Genomic DNA, 22,792 nt, shown 5'->3' with positions numbered 1-22,792 from the left:
CTACTACACTGTTCAATCATGGCAGATCTATCTCTCCCTCCTAACTCCATGCATCTGCCTACTCCCCATAACCCCTGACACCCGTACTAATTAAGAATCGATCTATCCCCGTCTTAAAAATATCCATTGACTTGGCCTCCACAGCCTTCTGTGGCAAATAATTCCACATATTCACCACCCTCTGACTAAATAAATTCCTCCTCATCTCCTTCCCCAAGGAACGTCCTTTAATTCTTTAATTGCTTCTCAGCCCTGCATTCGCCCCGGGTCAGTCTAGTATCCCCAGTGTCAGTTGTACAATCTCCCGGCATCAGGCTTGTATGTCAGTTATTGCTTGGAAGCACTGAATCATTCATTAGTACAACAGTGGACATCCCTCGCAGTTTAAGCAGACTGAACATCAAGCTCTGCACTCCCACACTGCACGCTTCACGAGTCCCAGTGACAACGATGGCAAAATGTTTTTGCATGAGAAAGAATGTTTAACTTTGCACCGATACGAAGAACCTTTCCAGCAGTTAATTTGCAAATCGACTTGAGACAATCAGTCACAGTTGCTCAGGAGTACCTTCCGGGTGCTGCAATCAGCATGTGTGGAACACTTAATTTAGTAGCCCGATCAGTACCAAGGGACCCCGTGATCAATATCAGCCAGGCAAAGACACTCCTTATCAGCCTCTATACAGCCTGCACTGCCAGATAAACAGGCCCTTATCAGGTACAAATCTAAGCATAATTACATTTAAATTGAAAACTTGCCTGCCGTTCAACCTTCCCAATCCCGCCCATTGTCAATGTTAACCTTACATGTATCCTGCTTAGCTTTGCCATCCTGAAGCAACTACTCTCCTAGCAAGGTCCATGTTCACGCTCTCACCCGCATGCCCAGTTCTTCACATGCTGGTCCAGACAGGGGAAGGCTTCTATCCAGCTACAGTGCATTCAGAAAGTATTCAGACCCCTTCACTGTTTCCACACTTTGTTACGTTACAGCCTTATTTTAAAATGTATTAAATTCTTTTTTTTAAATCATCAATCTACACACAATACCCCATAATTAAAAAAAAGCAAAAACAGGTGTTTAGAAATTTTTGAAAAGTATTTAAAAAGAAATAACTGAAATATCACTTTTACATAAGTATTCAGACCCTTTACTCAGTACTTTGTTGAGGCACCTTTGGCAGTGATTACAGTCTCAAGTCTTCTTGGGTATGACACTACAAACTTGGCACACCTGTATTTGGGTAATTTCTCCCATTCTTCTCTGCAGATCCTCTCAAGCTCTGTCAGGTTGGATGGGGAGCGTCGATGCACAGCTATTTACAGGTCTCTCCTCTCCAGAGATGTTCGATCGGGTTCAAGTCCGGGCTCAGGCTGGGCCACTCAAGGACATTCACAGACTTGTCATGAAGTCACTCCTGCGTTGTCTTGGCTGTGTGCTTAAGGTCGTTGTCCTGTTGGAAGGTGAACCTCCGCCCCAGTCTGATGTCCTGAACGCTATGGAGCAGGTTTTCATCAAGGATCTCTCTGTACTTTGCTCCGTTCATCTTTTCCTCTATCCTGACTAGTCTCCCAGTTCCTGCTGCTGAAAAACATCCCCACAGCATGATGCTGCCACCACCAGGCCTCACCATAGGTATGGTGTTGGTCAGGTGATGAGCGGTGCCTGGTTTCCTCCAGACGTGATGCTTGGCCTTCAGGCCAAAGAGTTTCTTGGTTTCTTGAAAGAAATCTTGGTTTCATCAGACCAGAGAATCTTGTTTCCCGTGGTCTGAGAGTCCTTTAGGTGCCTTTTGGCAAAGTCCAAGCAGGCTGTCATGTGCCTTTTACTGAGAAGTGGCTTCCACCTGGCCACTCTACCATAAAGGCCTGAATTGGTGGAGTGCTGCAGAGTTGGTTCTGGAAGGTTCTCCCATCTCCACTGAGGAACTCTGAAGCTCTGTCAGAGTGACCATCGGGTTCTTGGTCACCTCCCTGACCAAGGCCCTTCTCCCCCGATTGCTCAGTTTGGCCAGACGGCCAGCTCTATGAAGAGTCCTGGTGGTTCCAAAGTTCTTCATTTAAGAATGACAGAGGCCATTGTGCTCTTCGGGACCTGCAATGCTGCAGAAATTGTTTTATACCCTTCCCCAGATCTGTGTCTCGACACAATCCTACCTCGGAGGTCTACGGCCAATTCCTTTGGCTTCATGGCTTGGTTTTTTGCTCTGACATGCACTGACAACTGTGGGACCTTATATAGACAGGTGTGTGCCTTTCCAAATCATGTCCAATCACTTTAATTTACAACTGGTGGACTCCAATCAAGTTGTAGAAACATCTCAAGGATAATCAATGGAACCAGGATGCACCTAAGTTCAATTTTGAGTGTCATAGCAAAGGTTCTGAATACTTATGCAAATGTGATATTTCAGTTATTTATTTTTAATTACTTTGCAAAAATTTCTAAACACCTGTTTTTGTTTCTTCATTCTGGGGTATTGTGTGTAGATTGATGATAAAAAAAAGTTTAATCCATTTTAAAATACGGCTGTAACGTAACAAAATGTGGAAAAAGTGAAGGGGTCTGAATACTTTCTGTTTAAGAAAGAACTGCAGATGCTGGAAAATCGAAGGTAGACAAAAATGCTGGAGAAACTCAGCGGCTGAGGCAGCATCTATGGAGCGAAGGAAATAGGCGAGGTTTGGGGTTGGGACCCTTTCTGAATGCACTGTACACAGAGTATCCCAACCAACTCAACAGAACACTGCAAAACATCTCCGGCACCACCATGGGCTTGGGTAGGAAGGAACTGCAGATGCTGTTTTAAACCGAAGATAGACACAAAAAGCTGGAGTAACTCAGCAGGTCAGACAGCATCTCTGGAGAAAAGGAATAGGCCTCGTTTTGGGTCAAGCAGAAGTCTAAAGATGGGGCTCAATCTGAAAAGTCACCTATTCCTTTTCTCCATAGATGCTGTCTGAGTTACTCCAGTTTTTTGTGTCTGCCACCATGGACTTGTTTGTTCTAATTGTGCTTTGCACTAATGAATTTTTTTTTTTGCATTGTATTTCTCTCATACTGTCTTGACAAATTAAATGTAATTGATGTTTTGTGTGCTGTCTGAGTCTATGATCGTTTGATGCTGCTGCAAGTAGTATTGTCACTGTTCCTCTGCCTCACCGTACATGTGAGTATCAAAATAAACTCAACTTGTCTTGCCTTAAAGATAGACACAAACAGCTGGGGTAATTCAGCGGGACAGGCAGCATCTCTGTATAGAAGGAACGGGTGACCTTTTAGGTCGGGACCCTTCTTCGGACTGACTTGACTTGATTCGACTTGAAGGATGCATCATCAGTCCCACTAGAGCTAATGACCCAAAGCTGCAGAGGATGATTGCAAGGATCAAAGCTAAAACCTTGCTAAATGGGAAAGAGAGACAGAGTTAAGGGCCTGTCCCACGAGCATGCGACTGCATGCGGCAAGCGCGACCAAACCGGAAGCGGGGGCCGCGCGGAGGTCGAATTATCCCGTACGAGTTGACGTGAATTCGAGCGAAAGCGTACGCTGTCAAGAGGCTGCGCATGCCCTGTCGATGCGGTGCGTATGGCCTCCATGCGGCTGCGGGCCGGCAGGTCGTTGCCGCGCGGAATTTTTGGACAGTGTCAGTTTTTCGGAGCCCCGCGCGATGTCGGGATCAGCTCCGCACAACTCCATACGGCTCCGGTGATCAAAGTGGGTCCTGCCCCACGAGGCCGTACGGCTCAAGTGACCACGTTAGGTCACGCTTGCCGCATGCAGTCACATACTCGTGGGACAGACTCTTTAATGACTCGGATCAGGGACCATTTGTGAGCGCAGAGTGTGACCAGGCCTCTGACCTGAAAATTTAAGTCTGCTTTTCCTCCACAGATCTGACCCATTGAGCATTTGATTTAGTTTATTTAGTTGAGAGATGCAGTGCAGAAACAGGCCCTTCGGCCCACTTAGTCCACGCTAACCAGCAATCCCCACACACTAACATTATCCTGCACACGCCAGGGGCAATTTACATTCATACCAAGCCAATTGACATACAGACCTGTACGTCTTTGTAGTGTGGGAGGAAACCGAAGATCTCGGAGAAAACCCATGCGGTCACGGGGAGAACGTACAAACTCCATACGGACAGCATCCGTAGTCGGGATCGAACCCTGGTCTCTGGTGCTGCAACGCAGTAGCTCTACTGCTGCCATTTGAGCATTTCCAATGATTTTGTTTTAGATTTCCAACATCTGTAATTTGTTTTGCTTTTCACTTTTCTCAGCTGCAAGGTTGGGCTTTACATCAGACAGCAACGTTACAAAGAAATTCACAGTGGACATCCCATTACAAATCCTCCACCTCCGAGTCATGGACCTTGTGTACCCATCCTCAGGTGGTTTGTCAGTACAACACTGTGCAGCTGTTGATGCCAACTCGGCAATGTGAATGAAGCTGGGGGCTCAAATACACACTCAAAGATCACATTTTCTGCTTGGTATGCACACACACACACACACACACACACACACACACAACACACACACACACACACACACACACACACACACACACACACACACACGAAACACGTGCAGAGGGACATACACACAAACACACACATATATACTCATATAAACCACACAAACACTGACACAAGCAAACACACAAACACTGACATAAATATGCACCCAAATGTAGCAATGTTACAAAATTTTGAGATTAAAAAATTCAAGTCTGCAATTTATCCCATCAGATAAAGCATAAAAATAAGTTTAATTTGACACCTAATTCACTTTCATATCTCAAGTAATAAAAAAGTTATGGCCATTTTCATACTCAGAAATTAGCATCTTGTTCCCTATTGATTTTCTATGGACATAACAAAAAAGCTGTGATCATGGACAGTCAAAAGCCCATAACCTTCTTAAAAATTAAGAGAACTGAATGAAATTTTCAGTTATCATGGATTGAACCATTCTGAAACAAATATAAAATAATCTTACTTGGATGACCTGAATTTTAAGCATATAATTAGTTAGTTACCCAATTGTAGCTAATTTCAAACTTCAATTACTAGATCTAAACATCTATCCATTTCTTAATAAATGATTAACATTTTTAAATAGCCTAAGTGCCCAAATAATATTCACAAATAATTCACAATAAAACATGATTTTTAAATCTCATTTACATCAATTTATAGGCCAAATGGAAGGAATTTAGTGTTCAATTGCAGTAAATTAAAGTCCATTTTAAATCAGCTTTCTAGTGGGTTCCTGTGAACGCGCTGGTTTAGAACGTTCACATTGCGCTGGATTTGTGCCCTTAAATGCCCAGACAAATACTGCAGGATATAAAGAGCCCAAAATGAGCTACTCGCTATAGTAAACTTTGTATAAAGGGGTCTTAAGAAGCCCCTTTTAATGTAAAAATAAGGTACATACCTTTAATTGTTTACTTTATAAAACCCTGGGGCTGCGAGAGGCCGCGGGTTGAGAGAGTGAGAAAACTATTATAACTATTATTCGAGGCCTATAAAACTAATAATACCTTTTGCGACGGGGTCTTTCAGTGATTTTTCGTTAATGATTTACTAGGCTGAACATCTTCGATTGGAACAGCCTAGTAAAAATCGCGTTTTAAACCCGCCCCCTCTAAACAGCGCCAAAATCGCGCACACGGGCTGGGGCAGATTCTCCACGACGATTCAGGTAGGTTTTGCAACATACCTACCAAGTGTGCACTCACACATCCAGTCCCACACAAACTCAGATATATCAATGGATATACGTACACACTGCACACACACATATGCACACATGTGGATATGTGCTAAAGTACATAACTGGTGGATGAGAAAAGAGAACATACACTCCATCCAGCTCCCTGTCGGCACACTGGCAGAAGCATCCTGTCTGAATGCCTCTGCCCTTTCTGCAGTCAGGCCATCCACCAGCACTGTATCATTTGCATGGCTTTCCATAACTGTACGAATTTCAGCGTGTGAAACAGAGACATATTTCCATGCAAGTTACAGTATCACACCGAGCACTTCTGAACTGAACAACCTTTAAGAGTCAAGAAACTATGGAGGAGCTCAGCAGGTCAGGCAGCATCTGAGGCTCAATGGGCTGGAAAGCCTCCGTGTGCTCCTATTACATTTAGGTTAGAGATACAGCGCGGAAACAGGCCCTTTGGCCCACTGAGTCCGCGCAGACAGGCGATCCAAGTACATCAAAACTATCCTACACATTGGGGACAATTTACAGACTTTACCAAAACCAATTAACCTACAAACCAGTACATCTTTGGAGTGTGGGAGGAAACCGGAGCACCCGGGGAAAACCCACGTGGTCACGGGGAGAACACTCAAACTCTGCACAGATTATAAATATTATACTCATACTTCATCAGTCTGAAGAAGGGTTCTGACCACAATTTCAATATCTCCAGACTCCACTGTCTCAGCATTTAAAAACCATCTGGGAATTTTGTCTAAAAGTAATCTTTTCTCCAGATATGCTGTCTTGGTTCAGGGTTGGTTCTTGGTTTCCCGGTCCTCCAAAAATATTCCAATGGAATTTAAACTGGAGGTGAAGGAGGGAGGACTTAAGCCAGAAAGGGTTCTTGGGAAGAAAGAGCTGCCTTAAATTTAGTTGCATCTGGTTGGGTAACTATGATAAGGTGAAGACTATTCCATGCTTTAATTGTGCGGGGAAAGAATAAATTGCTGTACACATCTGTCTTGGTAGCTGGAATCTCAAATTGGATCGAATGCCCTCGTCTGTTCCTAATAAGTTTGGGTTCGGTGTAGGTTTGGTCATTTATGCCGAGCTGACCATTTTGTAAAAAACAGGTCAAACGGTGAGCTTCACGTCTGTCTTGGAGAGGGTTCCACCCCAGTGAATTCAGAAGTTTGATAACACTCGCTTCTCTCTCATAGGTGTTAGTAACAAATCGAGCTGCCTGTCTTTGGACACGTTCGATGGAAGAAATGTTTTTATTTGTGTATGGGTCCCATGCTGCAACTGCCTAGTCCAGATGTGGTCTAACGAGGGTGAAGTATAACTTTGCCTTGACAGAAGTTGAACAATGATGAAAGTTGCGCCTCAGAAAAAGTCATCATTGTTGAGTTACTCCAGCTGTTTGTGTCTATCTTGTTGTTTGCTATCCTGGGAATGAATGAATTTACAGTAAGGAAATAGCTGCATTACCCAGTCGAATTTCACCCAACTCTATGGACAGGTGCTTGGTCTGCAGCCATTGCATTACTTTACCAGTTGCCATCGTGTAAGGACATGGCTCGGGTATTGGGAAAGAAAAGTATCAGGTAAAAAAATTGTAACAATGGTATTACACTTGTAACTTTCAACCTCATCTGTCAGTGGCCTTAGGAAATCCCTCAGTAAAAGGTGCACATTGGCAGACTGGGAACTCCTGTTTACTGTGAAAACATCAAAGGAAATCCCCTGCTAAACTCATTTTTTCAACTATAAATTTTGAGAAAAGAAGCAAAGTACATAACTGGTGGATGAGAAAAGAGAACATACACTCCATTTGAATATTTCCATAAAGCAAAGTCAATTTCACTCATCAAAAAAATCCTTATTATATCAGCAGGAAAATAATTCCATTCTTCCCCAGTGTGATGCGTGCATGAATAAAACGTCACTGGAAAGAACAATACTTATTAACAGGGACAATTAGGGGAATGTGGAAATAATCATCACTCATGCCCAATTTAATGAAAAACAAGCTTTCCTTTGCATAAATCTCATATCCGAGTCAAAGCCAATACAGGCTTGTGAATACTTAGAGGCTCCAGTCACTGGGTGTTATAATCTGAAACTCTTCCAGGGCTCGTGGGGTTAGGGAGGTCATCGTTAACATAAATAATACAAACTCCGATCTATCCCTTCGCTGCCTACACTGAGGATATTAAGCCATTCACGTTTCTCTTTTGTTAACATATGGCGCTGGGTGGGCCCCAGGCTTAGGAGCGAGAGGTGAATTTTGCCAGTCTGAGGTTTACAAGAACGGCCAGAGGGTGTCATTCAAATGGAAATTGCTGCCATATGTCTGCCTCTCGCAGCCCAGGGGGTGGTCACCAGGATAGAGTGAGGAAAACAGAAACATGGGGAGAACACAAGGAATAGATGGGGCAGAAATATGTAGAGAAACACAGAGAGGGAGGGAGGAGAGAGAGAGAGGGGGGGGAGAGAAGAGAGGGAGGGGGAGGGGAGAGGGTGTGGGAGAGAGAGAGCGAGAGAGAGAGAGAGAGAGAGAGAGAGAGAGAGAGAGAGAGAGAGAGAGAGAGAGAGAGAGAGAGAGAGAGAGAGAGAGAGAGAGGAGGAGGGGGGGAGTGGGGGGGAGGGGGGGGGGGGATGGGGGAGAGGAGAGGGAGAGGGGAGAGGGAGAGGGAGTAGGGGGGGGAGGATGTAATAGGGAAAAGGGGAGAGGGAGAGGGAGAAGGGAGAGAGGGAGAAGGGTGGAAGAGGGAGAGGGAGAAGGAAGAGAGGGTGAAGGGGGGAAGAGGGAGAGGGAGAAGGGGGAGAGAGGAGAGAGGGAGAGGGAGAAGGGGGAAGGGGAGAGGGAGAGGGGAGAGAGGGAGGTGGAGGGGGAGAGAGGGAGAGGAGAGAGGGAGGGAGAGAGAGAGAAGGGGAGCGGGAGAAAGGGAGAGGGAAAGAGGGAGGGAGGGAGAGAGAGAGAGAGAGAGAGAGAGAGAGAGAGAGAGAGAGAGAGAGAGAGACAGAGAGAGAGAGAGAGAGGAGAGGTAGAGGGAGAGGGAGAGGGAGAGAGAGAGAGAGAGGGAGAGAGAGACAGAGAGGGAGAGGGAGAGGGAGGTGGAGAGGAGAGGGAGGAGAAGGAGAGGGAGGGAGGGAGGAGGAGAGGGATAAGAGAGGGAGGAGGGGATGAGACAGCTCAGAGAGAAATTAGAGAGGAGACAAAAAGAGGGGAAAAATGAAAGTGATGCCAAGAGAGACCAAAGGGATGGTGGTATTGGTCAGGGTAGAAACAAACAAAGGGCAAATAAATATGGAGCTAAAATAAAGGAACAGCAAAGTCAATGCAAAGTATGAAGAAGAGTAACGACAAGAAATACAATAACAACATGATAGAGGGAGCCAGTAAGAATGGAGGTGGCCTGGGGTGCTCAGGTGGGAGAGTGGTCCTTAATAAGAGGGTCAGATACTACACCCTGTCCGATGCTGACCCAGTAGATCATGTGGGCATTGTTAATTTCCCAGGAAGAGCAACTTGACGTGATCAGAGTTGTGAAACTGGCAAGGATAGCCCACAGAAATGTTCTCTTGCGGAGTTGCAGAATCTATGGCCATTGGAATATTTCCATAAATATTGTTATTTGCAGGTTGACTTATGAATGTCTAGATAGCGTGAACTGACTAGAATTCTGGGGATTGCCAACATCCAGCCATGATGGCTAATGGGCACACACAGTAGCAGTGAGAGTATGATTGTACACAGTACACCTGACATATGCACTGTGGATGGCTCCATTATCATCATGTACTGTCTTCCCGCTGACTAGTTGACAGGCGACAAAAGCTTTACACTGTATCTCGGTACACGTGACAATCAACTAAACTAAACTAAATGATTATCGCAGCCACATGCCCCGTGGCAACACTAATTTACCATTTCGATCTACAATTAGTCATGTATGGATTTCCAACCAGTTATATATGGGGAGTGTGGATATATATAACTTAATTTGTACTCCAAGATCAACCCGAATGCAGCGCCATGCGTTAGGCACTGCTATATCCTTGACATTTTCTCTCTTCACGGATAACATGGGGCATCAGCAGACACTTCTCAACCACCCATTGATGCCATGTGTCAATAGAGCTTAGCAAGTCCGACAACTCTCACCAACTCCTACAGATGCGTCATAGAAAGCATTTTATCGGGATGCAGCTCCAAGACGGCAAGAAATTGTAGTGAATTGTGGACGCAGCCCAGACCATCACACAAACCAACCTCCCTTCCATTGACTCCATTTATACCTCACGCTGCCTATCAGGCAACTGAATCATCCTACCACAACCAGAGAGCAATCCTGAACTCCCATCTACCTCATTGGTGACCCTTGGACTATCTTTGATCGTTATTTACTGGCTTTACCTCGCACTAAAGGTTATTCCCTTGTCACATATCTATACACTGTACATGGCTCGATTGTAATCATGTATTGTCTTTCCACTGCCTGGATAGCTTTACTATACCTCGATACACATGACAATAAACAAAACTGAAACTGACACTAAGACTCAGGATCAAACACCTGAAGGGCCTGTCCCACTTTCACGACCAAGGGTGGAAATCCCTGGGGTGCCAGGGGGGGACACGTTCCCCCCCTGTTTTGAGAGGTGGGGGACGATCCCCCCCAGTCTTTGTAATCCGGATTTTAAATCCCGGTGAAATCTCCGCTTTCCCCGCGAGACAGTGGGGGTGGGACTGCTGATCGAGGGCGCCGATTGGACGAAAGAGACGTCCGTCAGCAGGCAATGGGGGCAGGACATAATGATTCAGTGCGATCATTGGAGGAGGGAGGTGTCGGTCAGAGGCGGAAGTAGGGGGTGGGTGGGACTGAGGGTAGAGCGCGGTGATTGGAGGAGGGAGACGTGGCAAAACACTCTCGGCAGCCCTGGACACAGACCTGCGCCTCATCCGCAGTCAGGATCGATCCCGGCTCTCCGGCGCTGTCTCGGGTGCTCCTCCCCCACCCACCCCCACGCCTGTGGGCGGCCAGAGACGTCGGGACAGACACAAAATGCTGGTGTAACTCAGCGAGACAGGCGGCATCTCTGGATAGAAGGAATGGGTGACGTTTCGGGTCGAGACCCTTCTTCAGGCTGAGAGACGGGGAGAGGGAAACGAGAGATATGGAAGGGTAAGGTGTGAAAAATGAGAGATCAAAGGGGTCGAAGCTGAAGGAAAATGTAGAATAGATCATTGTTAGCTAGGGGAAGGTGACAATGAGGCATACTGTGTAAAATAGTTGGCTGTAGAAGGATCTCGAGCTGAAACGCCACTTATTCCTTCTCTTCAGAGATTGACCCAGTTAGTTGCTCCAGCATTTTGCGTCTAAAATTCAAGATTCAAGATTCAAGAGAGTTTATTGTCATGTGTCCCTGATAGGACAATGAAATTCTTGCTTTGCTTCAGCACAACAGAACATAGTAGGCATTTACTACAGAACAGACCAGTGTGTCCATATACCATTATATAAATATATACACACATGAATAAATAAACTGATAAAGTGCAAATAACAGATAATGGGCTATTAATGTTCAGAGTTTTGTCCGAGCCGAGTTTAATAGCCTGATGGCTGTGGGGAAGTAAAATAGTTGAATGTTGGATGATTTGGCCAAACCTCACTGACAAATTACACACCCATTCTTGAAACTGTGAATCGCAAAATATGCTCAATTACATGTGAGACAATTGCTAACAACTGTGTCATTAAATCCTCTTTCTCCATTTCAGGGAGAGAATTGATCGGCAAGAAATGGCTCCAATATACGTTAGCTTTGATTGCCGCGGCTTGCTATTACGGTGGCTTAGAACATTATGAAGTTAAATCCGACTATAGTGCCAAGTGTTTCTTGTTACTGTTATGTGCGTAATTGTTTCTGAATGCATTTACATCTTAAATTAAGCTCTCCCGGAGGTTCGATTTGAAACTAAACTGTCCGGTGTCTGTGCTAAATCTGTTGACGAAGCTGGCACAAACCAGGGGTGTTGAACTTGACACCACCGTGTCTTAAATGGGGAGGAGTGACAAACGTCAACTAGCACCAATCCTCGTGATCGTTGTCAGTGATGCTGCCCGGTGTTGACAGATGAAGACAGTCAGGATTAGCTATGATATCCACTATGATATCAAATAGTTTTACTGACACTCAAACGTACACTGGCGCGTGTGTGAAGGTCATAAGGTCGTCATACATGTGAAACTGCACTTTGCCTGAAATCAATTACTTCAGGGGCGCAGTGGTCAAGTTGCTGCTTTAGAGACCTGACAGCACCAGAGACCCGGGTTCGATCCCGTCTACGGGTGCTGTCTGTACGGAGTTTGTACGCACCCCCCCCCCCCCCTCCTCCTCACTCCCACACTCCAAAGACGTACAGGTTTGGAGGTTAATTGGTTTGGTTTTTTTTTAATGGAAATGAGTCCCTAGTGTGTGTGGGGTAGTGTTAATGTGTGGGGATCGCTGGGCGGTGCGGACTCCTGTTTCCGCGCTGTACCTCTAAACTAAAAACTAAACTAAACGATGGAGGGAGTGATAGGCAGGAAATTAATGAATGAGCAATTTTGGGGAGAAATTCACCCTCTGTCACTGCAGTGTGCAACTGCTTCCAAGATCCACCTGAAGAAGAGTCACCTAACTACAACTGTGTCGCTCATTTAGTGCATGCAGCCAAGGATGGCCATGACTGTCAAGCACTCCGTGCAAGCTTGTCACGTGGAATCCACCCAGCTCTGAAAACAACTCCATCTGGTAGGAGCTGAAGCTTTGGACTAATTGGATGGCCGTGTCTGACAGGCACCAAAGTCACGAAGGGCTGTATAAGCTCCTGCTCGATTGCGTCTTTCAATCACCTAAAAATAGCCCTTGGAATATGTAGAGAAAGAATGGAATGACGGTCCCTGGTACATTTCCTCCATATGCACGGCCCTTTCAACACCCGAGACAGCGTCTCGTCTGCTCTCAACCATGTTGCTTTACCCCCTTGCCATTACCCAGACTGAGTTTTCTGCTAATTTTCAGATTTTTAGAAAATGCTCGACAAGACTGAGGAGTAACAAAAAACGGGGCGTAGAAACATGCGAGAGGCAAGGAGGGAGAGAGCGAGGGAGAGGGGGGAGGAGAGGGGTGAGGGAGAGGGAGAGGTGGAGGAGGGAAAGCGAGAGATGGAGGGAGGAAGGGAGGAGGCAAAAAGAGAGTAAAAGAGGCAGTGCACAGAGGACCAGAGGCAGGGGGAAATGAGAAAAAGAAAGAATAGGGGAAAGAGAGAGGGAGAGCAAGAACAGAGAGAGAGAGAGAGAGAGAGAGAGAGAGAGAGAGAGAGAGAGAGAGGAGAGAGAGAGGAGAGAGAGGAGAGAGAGAGAGAGAGAGAGGAGAGAGAGAGAGAGAGAGAGAGAGAGAGAAGAGAGAGGGGGAGGAGGGGGAGGAGAGAGGGGAGAGAAAGAGAGAGAGATAGAGAGAGAGAGAGAGAGAGAGAGAGAGAGAGAGAGAGAGAGAGAGAGAGAGAGAGAGAGAGAGAGAGAGAGAGAGGGAGAGAGACAGAGAGAGAGGACAGAGAGAGATAGAGGGAGAAGAGAGAGAGAGAAGTAGAGAGAGACAGTGAGACAGAGAGAGACAGGGAGAGAAGAGAGAGAGAGAGAGAAGAGGAGAGAGGGAGAGAGATTAAAGAGCGACAGTGAGAAGAGAAAGAGAGAGAGAGAGAGAGAGGATGGAGAGAGAGAGGAGAGAGAGGAGAGAAAAGAGAGAGAAAGTATAGAGTGAGCAAAGCGGAACAGGGAGAGACAATGATGATTGTTAAATTGTCAGTATATATACAGTTCCTTCACGTACCTCACTCCAGACCAGCATGGTGCCGAATATGACTTGTAATCCATCGAAGAAATTATCTCCGATGATGATGACTGTGGCCCCTCCGGTAGTCCATCCCTCACTGGGACTGATGGCTTTGATGCAAGGTGTGGCTGTTGAGACCAGAAAATGGGGAGAAAAAAAATCAAGATTTTAAGGAAAAACCATCTGAGAGCTTTCACAAATTCCTACGCTAATCTTCATGAAAAATTACAAGTCTATTGATATGAGGAATCCTATCAGGGGTCAGTTATTGTGCTTCAGTATCTCAGGGCATTTGAGGAAAATAACTTAAATGCTTAAACCTTGCTGAATAACTTTAATGAATTACCATGAATGGAATTTCCTTCAGAAAGCCGAGATAAAATGATACCTTCCATGACAATCTAAATAAATAATAGATTGTAAAAATGACTGTGAACATGTAATTTCAAACTTAGGGATATTTTCTGCATTGGGCTTAAGACCAGTTGGAATATGATTCACAAAGGCTATCTTATTCTTAGAACATCTAAGAACAAGAAGACTGCAGTCAAGGACAACATGACAACATGTAAATCCCCATTCAAAACACAAAGTGCTGGAGTAATTCAGTGGGTCAGGCAGCATCTGTGGAGGGAACAGATAGGCAAAGTTTCAGGTCGGGGGCCCTTCTTCAGAACCAAAGCATCATCTATCCATTCCCTCCACAGATGCTACCTGAACTGCCGAGTCATTCCAACACTGTGACTTGCTCAAAATTCCAGCATCTGTGTTTAGTTTTGTTTAGTTCAGAGATGCAGCGAGGAAAAAAGGCACTTTGTCCCACAGGATCCACACTGACCAGCGATCCACACAAACTAACACTATCCTACACACACAATTTAACACTTATACCATGCCAATTAACCTCTTCAAGCGCTGTAAGGCAGCAACTCTACCGTTGCGCCACCATGCTGCGTTGTTGTAAATCCCCATGGTTCATGGGAGTGGGGATGTGTCACACATGGGAAGGTGGCCTAGGGCCTGGCTGTTAATACCAGCGCATTGTACAAATGCATTCTCACAGTTGTATCAGTGGCTGCTCATATAGACTATACCAATGTCCCTGCACAAGCCATACCTACAGTGAAACCAATTGTGATTATTTTGGAGCAAGTCAGCCAACTGATTGCAATACCGGCTTGTGCAGGGATATCAGTGTGGATATCACATGTTTGGATTTCATTGCGATTCTCTCCCACATGTTGGCACGTGAAGTGAGAGTTACTATAGCTTAGGTAAAGGACAAGTGGTAGAACAATGCCTGTAGAAGTATTCCCTGCCTTCATGTGTTGTATTCAGCCCAAAGGGATGGCTCAGGCACCACAGCACTACACCACATACACAAAACATTTCAGAACAAAAATGAGGTGCAAATTCACAGTTATATTCCATTCAACTCCAGAAAATCACAATGTCCACTCCTCCATTGTAAAAACAGACAATATTAGAAATGCCCGGCAGGCCAGGCAGCATCAATGGAAAATGAAGCAGTCAATGCTTCAGGTGATGATCTGTAACATTAACCCTGGTTCGCTTTCCACTGATGCCACCTGACCTAGCGAGTGTTTCCAGCATTTTCTGTTCATGTCAGATTTCCAGCAGGGCATTATTAGGCTCCATATTAGGCTCTGCCTTTGTGACTCCTCGCAGCATTTGCTCATATCACACCCATTCGCCACTGTCATTGAGCATTGGTGCAATGGTGTGTAGGTAAAGCATGATGCCAAAGCAAAGGCTCGGGTCAAAGTGTTGGATTGGAGACCCATTATCCATGTGAATCTCCAATTCCTATGACTGGAAACAGGCACTTCGGCCCAACTTGCCTGCACCGGCCAACATGTCCCAGCTACCATAGTCCCACCAGGTCCATATCCCTCCAAACATGTCTTACCCATGTACCTGTCCATGCCTGTATCTAGGAACAAGGAGCCTTTCCCCCCTGACAATTGGTAACAGTGAAAGGAAAAACAAAATGACTCTGCACAACTTTGTCTCAACATTGCTTCACAAACAGTTGGTAAAATTTACATTTGAAGGGGCCGATATTTAAATAATATCCACGTGCGGACTACAAATGCCCAGCTGTAAATTGGTTGTTTCTCAGAAGTGCAAGGTTTGAAGTGGACAGGATGTATTTAAGGCTAATCTGATGGTGGAAGCTGACACCATCAGATCACTGCCTGCTTTGCATGCCACTCTGCGTTCGATTTCCAGCAACTTCATAAATGGGCAACATGCCAAGTTAGTGGCCAATTTTATCACGTCAGTCTGAAGCCATTTATCTACTGGAAGCACCATATAGTCATGAAGCACTTTTTTCCAGTTAATTAAATTCAAATATCTAACTTCTAAGTTATTGAATGCAATGATTCAAGGGGCATTGTCTGCATTAGCTGGCAAACCTTTTCACTCACAGCGGCTGAAGTACCGGGAGTGCTAATGGAATCACTGCAGCAGCTCTTTTCATTCATTTTGAGGGGATTTGGGTGTCACTGCCCTTAAGAAAAGGGTGGTGAGTCGCCTTCTTAGCATCATGGAGTGATACAGCACAGGAACAAGCCCTTGGGCCCATCATCCATGTTACCCAAAAAGTCCATCTAGTTCTTGAACGGCTGCAGTCCTTCTGACCTTAGAGTACGGTGTTCCAGGACCCAACAATGACGAAAGAGCAAATAAATGTCCAAGTCTCAGAGGCATGCAACATGGAGGACAATCTGCAGGTGGTGTTGTTGACTTGTCCCTGATACCTTTGTTCCTCCTCATGTATGCGGTGTGGTCACATCAGCTTGAGTGAGGAACTGTAGTGTGCTTAATAGATGGCACACTCTCCAGTAATCTGGTCGAGATGGGAATTAATGATGGTGAATGAAATGCCAATCCAAGGGCTGCTTTGTTTAAGGTAGACACAAAATGCCGGAGTAACTCAGCGGGACGGGCAGCAGCTCAGGAGAGAAGAATTGGGCGGAGTTTCGGATTGAGACCATTATTGAGACTGATCTGTTCAGTTTAATTTAGAGATACAGCATGGAAACAGGCCCTTTGGCCCAGCGACCAGCGATCTCCACACATTAACACTACCCTACACACACTGGGGACAATTTTGCAATCATACCAAGCCAATTAACCTACAAACCTGTACGTCTTTGGAGTGTGGGAAGGAAACCATAGATCGCTGAGAAAACCCACGCAGGTCACAGGGAGAACGTAAAAACTCTGCCCAGACAGCACCCGCGGTCAGGATCGAACCCGGGTCTCTGGCGCTGTAAGGCAGGAGCTCCACCGCTGCGCCACCGTACCATACAGATGTCTGTTCTAGATCATGTTGAGTTTTTTGAAAGCTGTTGGAGCTGCACTCATTCTGGCAAGTGGAGAGCAAACCACCGTGCTCCTGGCTTGAGCCTTTCAGGTGATAGAAAGGTTCTGCGGGATCAGGAGGTGAGTCACTCACCACAGGCAGCAGCTCCTGATCTATTCTTGTAACCACAGTATTTATATGACTGGAACCATAAGGTGGTGACTCTAGGATGTCAACTGCAGTGAACCTGGCCATGACAATGCTACTGAATGCTGGGGATAGGTTCTTAAACTCTCTTCTAATGGAGGTACAGTACACGTGTGAAAACGTACACCTCCGGATTCAGCAACAGTTTCTTCCCAGCTGTCATCAGGCAACTGAATCATCCTACCACAACGGAGAGCAGTGCTGAACTACTATCTACCTCATTGGTGACCCTGTCTATCCTTGATTGGACTTTGCTGGCTTCAATGGTTCAATTGTAATCATGTATTGTCTTTCTGCTGACTGGTTAGCACTCAACAAAAGCTTTTCACTGTACCACAGTACATGTGACAAATACAACACAAACTAAACTTTCCATCCAGATCTTACTGCATCACTTCATTTGCAGAGGAATTCCAAATGGAATTGAATGCTACACAGTCCTGGAGTAACTCGGCAGGAGAGGCAGCATCTCTGGAGAGAAGGAATGGTTGACGTTTCTGAAGAAGGGTCTCGACCCGAAACGTCACCCATTCCTTCTCTCCAGAGATGTTGCCTGTCCCGCTAAGTTACTCCAGCGTTTTGTGTCTATTTTTGGTGTAAACCAGTATCTGCAGTTCATTTCTTACACTCTGAGTGATATACAGTTTTTAGTGAACATTCCTCTTCTGACGTACAAAGGAAGGAAAGTAATTAATATGGCAGCTGAAGATGGTTGGGCCTAAGACACTGCTGTGACGAACTCCTGAGTTCATTTTCCAGGGCTGGGATGATCGACCAGTGACAACCGCGACAATGTTCCTTTATACGAGGTGTGACTGCAGCCATTGGAGTGATTTCCTTTGTTACCCATTGACTACAGTTTTACCCAGGGTCCTTGAGACGTCACACATGGTCATATGCTGCCGCGATGGCCACATCAGCTACTCTCATCTCACCTCTGAAAGTCAGCTCCTTGGTCCATGTTTGAACTAAAGGTGTGAAGCGATCTGGATCCAAGTGGTTCTTGGTGAACCAAACTGGGCATCAGTGCATTGGTGAGTAGGTAAGGCATGATAGCACTGTGGATGATAACACCAACACTCTTTGAGTGGAACGGTGGGTGATAATTAGCGAGAGTAGATTTGCCATGTTTTTTTGGGGAACAGGCCATATGTGGTGGGCAGGTTTCTATTTTGTTGAGTCGATGCCAATGTTGCAACTGCAATGGAACAGTTTGGCTAGAGGCACAGCTAAACGTGGAGTGCAGGTCTAAATCAGAATTGCAGCTGGGATGTGCCTGGTCCCAGGCCCCATGTTGTTTCTGGTGGTCTCAATTGCCTATCTTGACGTGGGACTACATTTCATCACATTATTGAGGAATTCAATAGTGTAAAATGTTATGGCAAAACACATTTTCCAGAGAGATTCTGCCCCTTTCAATGAATGCCATGGTGTGAAATGGTTTAGAGGCTAGAATGGGTAGTTTAGTCATGTAGACAGGGAAACATTTCATTTGAGTAGGAGGGAACTGCAGATGCTGGTTTACACCGAAGATAGACACAAAATGCTGGAGTAACTCAGCGGGACAGGCAGCATCTCTGGAAAGAAGGAATGGGTGACGTTTCAGGCTGAGATCCTTCTTCAGATTTCATTGGCTGTTTACACATAAAGCATTCCAGAATCTTAAGGGTTAAACTGCAGACAGCCAGTCAGATAATCTTTGCTATTGGAAAGATGGCCTCAACAATAGACAGCTCCATAAAAACCTGTGCTCTCAGAGGTATTACATGGCATAAAATGCTAATTCAGGTTATTATAGACAGGCTTTTATTAAATATAACTATGCCCCAGTTGTTTAAAAGCTTTGCAAATTTGATTGTTTTATGAGTGCGGTGTAAATGTCATCTCGAGCTTTGAAGCACTGGGCAGACAATCAGAACTCATACAAGACTGATCTGAGTCGATCAAAGGCCAGGCACTGAGGGAATTGCTGGGAAAACATGCAGGAGCGATAAAAATCTAACGGATTAATTGGTTTAAATTTCATTTTGGGATGTTGAACTTTGGCTCGAGAACCTGATGCCATTTCTGTAAATCAGGGTCTAATGACTGACTAGAATTCCAATGTCCCCGCAGAGAGAATATGAATGAGGGAGGAGGTGGGGAGGGGGGTTTCACCACAAGGGGTGAGCTACCATTACCCAGTATTATCTTCCAATATTATCTATCAGCATGTTGTCACTGGAATGTTTTTAACCCCTTGCTGTCCACAGAGTCTTCTCCAGTTACACCAGGCATGAACTGGCAGCAGTTGTAACGGGGCAAGGTGACTATGAGAGACAGGGACGATTCACTGCCAGCATTTAGGTGAAGTTAGCGATATCATTTGATTAGTACGGGTGCCAGGAGTGATGGGGAGAAGGCAGGAGAATGGGGTTAGGAGGGAGAGATAGAGCAGCCATCATTGAATGGCGGAGTAGACTTGATGGGCCGAATGGCCTAATTCTGCTCCCCTCTCTTATGATCGTGTGATCCTTTTTAGAGATCCGATACTTGAGTGTTGGTTCCCATCAGCATATTCTTCAGCAATCTTAGTTTTGCTACAAATTTGCATTGCTGTCACCATTGGCACAAGTCCACTCTGGGAAGTAGCTCCATTGTTACCATTAGCCAATGTTAAGTGCCTCAGCCCAGGTGCAAGCCTTTCTGGAAATGCACCTTGATAATGAATAATCATGGGCTATTTTCTGAATACTCGAGATGAAATCACACCCAGAATAAGGGGGGGGGGGGTGGGGGGGCGGTGATGACCAGAATGGGACGAGAGATCAGTGATCAGTGGTGAGTTTTAGTTTAGTTTGGAGATGCAGCATAGAAACTGGCCATTCGGCCCACCGAGTCCACACCGACCATTAAGCCCCCAGCACACTAATTCTACGCTATCACACTTTTATATCCGACACACACTAGGGGGAAATTTACAAGTTAGTTAAGCTACAAACCTGCACGTCTTTGGAACACCCGGGGAGGAATCCGGAGCACCCGGAGAAAAACCCGCACAGTTACAGTGCAAACTCCACACAGAGAGCACCTGTGGTCAGAATCGAACACGGGTCTCTGGCCCTGTAAAGGACCCGTCCCACTTGGGCGTCATTTGCGCGTCATTTATGCGTCACTACGCACGCGTCATGATGCGCGCATGGTACGTATTATGCGTGCGTGGTACGTGGTGACGTAGGAAGTGACGCGAGGTCGCGCGCGGCGCCCCAGGATTTTAGGATGTACAAAATCTTCGTGCGCCATCTGCGTGACACGCAAATGACACCCCAGTGGGACAGGCCCTTAAGGCAGCAACTCTACGGTTGTGCTACTCTGCTGCCCCACAGGCAATTAAGTGATTCATTCTACTCGGAGCACAGAATGTTAAATGCAATTCAGCAGAGGCTTTAACCGGGTAGAAGTAGTCTCCACATCCAAGCCAATTGGTAAACAAAATAGAAGGTTAAATGGAGACACAAGGAACTGCAGGTGCTGGTTTTCAAAAAAATGATACAAAATGCTGGCGTAACTCAGTGGGTCAGGCATGGCTGGAGAACATGGATATGGGTCAATGAGCGGGATAGTAGCAGGAATTACAGAGGGGGAGATGTGACAGAGGGTCTCACTGAACTTCCAGCGAAGAGAGGAGGAGAACTTCTTTAAAATAGACTGAAGAAGGGTCCCGACCCAAAATGTTTTCGATCTATGTTCTCCAGTGATGCTGCCTGCGTCACTCCAGCACTTTGTGTCGCAACGTTAAAATTATTTTGAAAGCGATAGAGTGTTGATTGAGGATTTTGATATCCCCCATGATGATTCCATAATGACTTTCAAACAGGAAGTGCGTATTTTATGGGGTACGTGCAGAGGAACATGCATGACCAAACAAGTAACTCTTTCAAAGAGCAAACTGAAGCAACTGGCATTCTTCTATGTGGGACACTTCTACGATTCATTGCCAGGGTACATAGTGGCTGAGCTTGTTTTTATCTAGTTTAAATGGTCAAATTACCTCTTTGGTGACCCTCGGACTATCCTTGATCGGACTTTGCAGGCTTTACCTTGCACTAAATGTTATTCCCTTATCATGTATCTATACACTGCACTACATGAAATAAACTTTTTCACTGTACCTCGGTACACGTGACAATAAATTAAACTAAACTTGATAGGAGAGTCTTCACAGTGCAGGTCAGCGAGCTATTCCATTGAGCGGAGTAATGGGGCTGTCCCACTGTAGGAGCTAATTCAAGAGCTCTCCCGAGTTTTAAAAAAATAAAACTCGTGAAAGCACGTAGAATGTACGTAGCAGGTACGTAGGAGCTCGGGACGTCTCTTCGCGGCTCGTAACGCTAACGGCAGGTACTCGGGAAACGCAGTAAGCTCGGGAAGACTCATGAAGATTTTTCAACATGTTGAAAAATGTCCACGAGAGCCCCGGGTACCGACGAGTGGCCATTACCGTAAATCTCCGAGTTCGAATCAGGGCAAACTCGGGAGAACTCTTGGAATGATCTCGTACAGTGGGACAGGCCCATTAAAGACATTACAGAGTCCGTCAGGATTGTTCCGGCCTTCATTCATATTCACTGTTCAATAGGTAGGATGAGTGGACAGGGAATGCTTGCTTAATTAATTAACTTAATTCTTTGAATTCTACAATGGGAAGAGCCAGTTTGAGATATGGGATATTGTCAATGGGTTATGGGGTAAACTCAGTTTCTGACATATATATAAACACTGGCAAAGCCAGTTCTAAGCCAGTTTCTTAAGTCAGTTACTCCATTCTCAATACACCCAGAACCTGTTAGAAAGAAGAAACAGAAACATAGAAGACAGTTGCCCGAGTAGGCCATTCGGCCCTTCCAGCCTGCACCACCATTCATTATGATCATGACTGATCATCCAAAATCAGTACCCAGTTCTAGCTTTTCCCTCATATTCCTTGATTCCCTTAGCCCTAAGAGCTAAATCTCACTCTTGAAAACAGTTCAGTCGGCATCTGAAACAGCCTGGTTACTGCCTTGGTGAACCTCTTGGACTCCCCTCCCTGGTCCCTGAATCCTGCAATACCAAATCCCAACGTTTTCTGTTTTTAACTTCAATGCCCTGAAGGTAGGTAGCCACAAGGTGGCTGGAGAACACAATTTCAGTTCAGGCCTTGTTGATGACTTGACTCCAATATAGATTTGAATTACATTTCAAGGTTGACACTTCTATGTAATACTGAGGGATGCTGAGATGTGAGGGATGATCATTTTTCTTCACCCAGTGGATAAAAAGAATATTGTTGGTGGTTAGACTTTAGACTTGTCTACCCCAAAGCACTGCGGAGACACAGTCCCCGAGTTCATTCAGAAAAGATTTTGATGGCTTTCTAGATGTTAAAGTAATCAAGGGATTTGGGGTGAGTGCAGGAAAACTGCAGAAGATCAGTGGTGATCCTGATAAATGATGGGCTGGTCTCGAAGGTCTGGGTTCCATTTCTTTATACGTCAAACCAAAGAAGCCATCTACTGTGTGTTCTCAGGTGGGTGTAGAAGATCCCATAGGCAAGAGTTAAAAGAAGAACAAAGGATGTCCCAGGACATCAGTGTAACTCAGTAAGCAAATTAT

The 22,792-nt window shown here is 45.5% G+C and overlaps 1 protein-coding gene across 4 annotated transcripts in view; it reads right to left on the bottom strand.

Annotated features, from left to right (window-relative positions):
* ebf1a (EBF transcription factor 1a) overlaps window positions 1-22,792 on the bottom strand; it is a 500,414-nt gene that overhangs the window by 188,606 nt on the left and 289,016 nt on the right. For all 4 annotated transcript variants that reach the window (XM_055642599.1, XM_055642601.1, XM_055642600.1 and 1 more), the window contains one exon: window positions 13,615-13,745. In XM_055642599.1, coding sequence (XP_055498574.1) covers window positions 13,615-13,745 — 131 coding nt within the window. The remainder of the gene's footprint in view (window positions 1-13,614; window positions 13,746-22,792) is intronic.

This window comes from Leucoraja erinacea, chromosome 11, assembly GCF_028641065.1.
Source record: "Leucoraja erinacea ecotype New England chromosome 11, Leri_hhj_1, whole genome shotgun sequence".
NCBI lineage: Eukaryota > Metazoa > Chordata > Chondrichthyes > Rajiformes > Rajidae > Leucoraja > Leucoraja erinaceus.
This window is presented reverse-complemented; position numbering and strand designations above follow the sequence as displayed.